This window comes from Penaeus japonicus, unplaced genomic scaffold, assembly GCF_977035675.1.
Source record: "Penaeus japonicus unplaced genomic scaffold, GWHDUDI00000001_assembly GWHDUDI00000005, whole genome shotgun sequence".
Lineage (NCBI taxonomy): Eukaryota > Metazoa > Arthropoda > Malacostraca > Decapoda > Penaeidae > Penaeus > Penaeus japonicus.
The window spans coordinates 3,659,544-3,662,043 of record NW_028234407.1 but is presented as its reverse complement, the minus strand read 5'-3'; the positions used below and the strand labels follow the sequence as shown (position 1 = coordinate 3,662,043).

Below are 2,500 nucleotides of genomic sequence, written 5' to 3'. Positions count from 1 at the left end.
AAAGTATTGCAAAAGGACGATGCCCCTTGCACAACGCCAAGCAAGCAAGGAAGCCAGAACTTGGACCCAAATGACCGACAGGTGATTGGATTCTACAGCACGCAGGCAGAACTGCACCTCCAACACTTGAACACGGCCATTGATGCGTTTCTGCTCACTGTCGAGAACAACCAGCCCCCCAAAGTATTCATTGCTCACTCCAAATTTGTTATCCTCAATGCACACAAGCTAGTGTACATCGGGGACACAGTCCATCGCAACGTCGTGAACCCGGAGATCAGAACTCGTGTTCTGAACTGCTCGAACGCCCTCTGCGACGCAATGAAGAACACAGTGTCTGCAGCGAAGACGGCCGCTTTGCAGTTCCCATCAGTTGTAGCAGTTCAGGCTATGGTTGATGCCTTTGTGGCAGTCTCTCATCTGGCAAACAACCTGAAGCAGGCTGTAGCAGCAGCTCCACTATGAACACATTAACGGGATTATACATGTATAGTATGAGATGCATATCGCATAATGCTGAATATTTTGTTGTGCTCAGGACCAGTGTCGACTTTCTTCACTGACCATCGGAAGCCACTGAGAAGATCCTTGCCTCTCCCTGGTGCTATGTACAGAATGCAGGAGATGCAGGCCGGAGTATTGACTGTAATGTATTGTTTCAGAATTCTGTTTGGAACTTTTGTTTAGTTATTTAATATTAATGCAAATGATGTGTTGAAGCAAAGTAAACTTCCTATAAGTTAGGAATTTGTGGGTGTGCGAGTTAAATTGTGAATACTGTGAATTTTGTATCCGTCTTGTGTTGCGTAAGACAAAAATCATTTGAGAGTTAAATGCAATATTGCTGCTAAAACAAAGCAGTAAGCATTCCATTTCCTGCAAATCACCTATGTATATATTGCCATGATTTTTTGTATTTATTTTAAAAGAGATACTTTGATTGCTTTGTGTATGTGTGATCTATTATGTAATTTTACAACACAAAAATAATTGGATTATTATCATTGGTTGATATGACTGCAGCAAGGAGTCAGTGCACCATTTTCTCTTCCTTTACTCTGCTGATTTACGAAGGAAAAACAAAAAGACAAGTATGAAACAGTTGTCTTTCTCTTAATCATATATATTTTGATTTTACAAATGCATCATAGTTGTATACCCTTTCCGCAAAGCTTCCTATGTAGCAGATCTCCTTAATGGTGATGAGCGCACTCTTTTCAGCACGCTCGTTGGCAATGAAGAACAAGCCCCTGTAGCTGTTAGGAATTAGAAGAAATGTACACACATCTAGTATGTATAGTATGTAAAGAAATGTCAAGATATTTTGTCAGAAACGATCTATCTAACTTGAATGATGAAAGGGATGAAGATGTGATTTTTATTAGTACGGCTTATGGTATTAAAACCAGATTATTCCTTGGTCTAGCTGCTTTTCCCTTCCCATCCTCCGTAACATTTCTTGGGTACTGACTTCCTCGGGTTGCAGTCGAGAGGGTGGAATTCCAAATTCCCAGGCTGTGATTTTAGCGTTTAAGTAACAGATAATTTTAATCGCTTGTTCTATGTAAATAGGAAACATTCTCGATGCCAATGTATATATTTTAAGACACTTGAGAAACTGTTACAAAGAAGACTTGGAGCATGTTGGAGACGCGTCAGAGAAACTCCCAGTGGAGTAACGTTTAGAAGCGGTAGGAAACCACACCCATATCCCCATGGTTAGTCGCCCTCCTTAGGTGCCCAGGCTAGTGTAATTAGCCGCATGTTAACACGGAAATCAAAAGAGAAGTGCTATGCCTCAAATGGTCCTCTTGCTTGATTAGCTTTACAGAGTCATCCTACCAGATGTTTTCAATGTTCCCTTGGCATGTTATCATGGTTGATTAGCATTGTTGTTGTTGACAATGTTTAGACTATATTATGTAGTTTGTATAGACTATTTCGAAGACCAAGCTAACCAGTGTTGTCTTACGGAGCTTAACCAAGCTGAGTCTCTGTAGGATTTTGCCATATTTTTATTATGGCCATTGCCATGCCATGCCATTGGCTTATTGCCATATTATAGTATGGATATTGCCTCATAAGGCAATATGGCTTTTGCCATATTATATAATGGTTATTGCCATATTATAGTATTGCTCTTGCCTTGTAATGCAATATGGCTTTTGCCATATTATATAATGGTTATTGCCATATTATACTCATGGTCTTTCCTCTTGATGTTACTGAACTGCCACTTCCAACTGCCAGTGTGTGAGAAGTTTAGTTGAAAACGGAGAGAAAGGGAGAAAAGAAGAAATTTCATCAGTGGAAATAGGTGTTGTTCAGTTGTGCTTTGATGTTCATTTAAAGGAAACTCACACTTTTGCAAGATAAAGGTGAGGCAGTCTTCTTTGCAGGCATAGTGTTATGATAACCAGCTTTTTATAAGAAGTGGATATGCTCTATCAAAAAGAGAGATAACAGGGAAAAGAACCATTTTAAGTCCACCACCTATTGT

The 2,500-nt window shown here is 39.8% G+C and overlaps 1 protein-coding gene across 2 annotated transcripts in view; it reads left to right on the top strand.

The window, feature by feature from the left end:
* Positions 1-2,500, top strand: part of p130CAS (Serine_rich_CAS and FAT-like_CAS_C domain-containing protein p130CAS) — a 34,298-nt gene that overhangs the window by 31,437 nt on the left and 361 nt on the right. For both annotated transcript variants that reach the window (XM_086536825.1, XM_086536824.1), the window contains exon 5: positions 1-2,500. This exon is cut by the window's left edge and continues 1,550 nt beyond it; it is cut by the window's right edge and continues 361 nt beyond it. In XM_086536825.1, coding sequence (XP_086392951.1) covers positions 1-465 — 465 coding nt within the window. In that variant the 3' untranslated portion in view covers positions 466-2,500.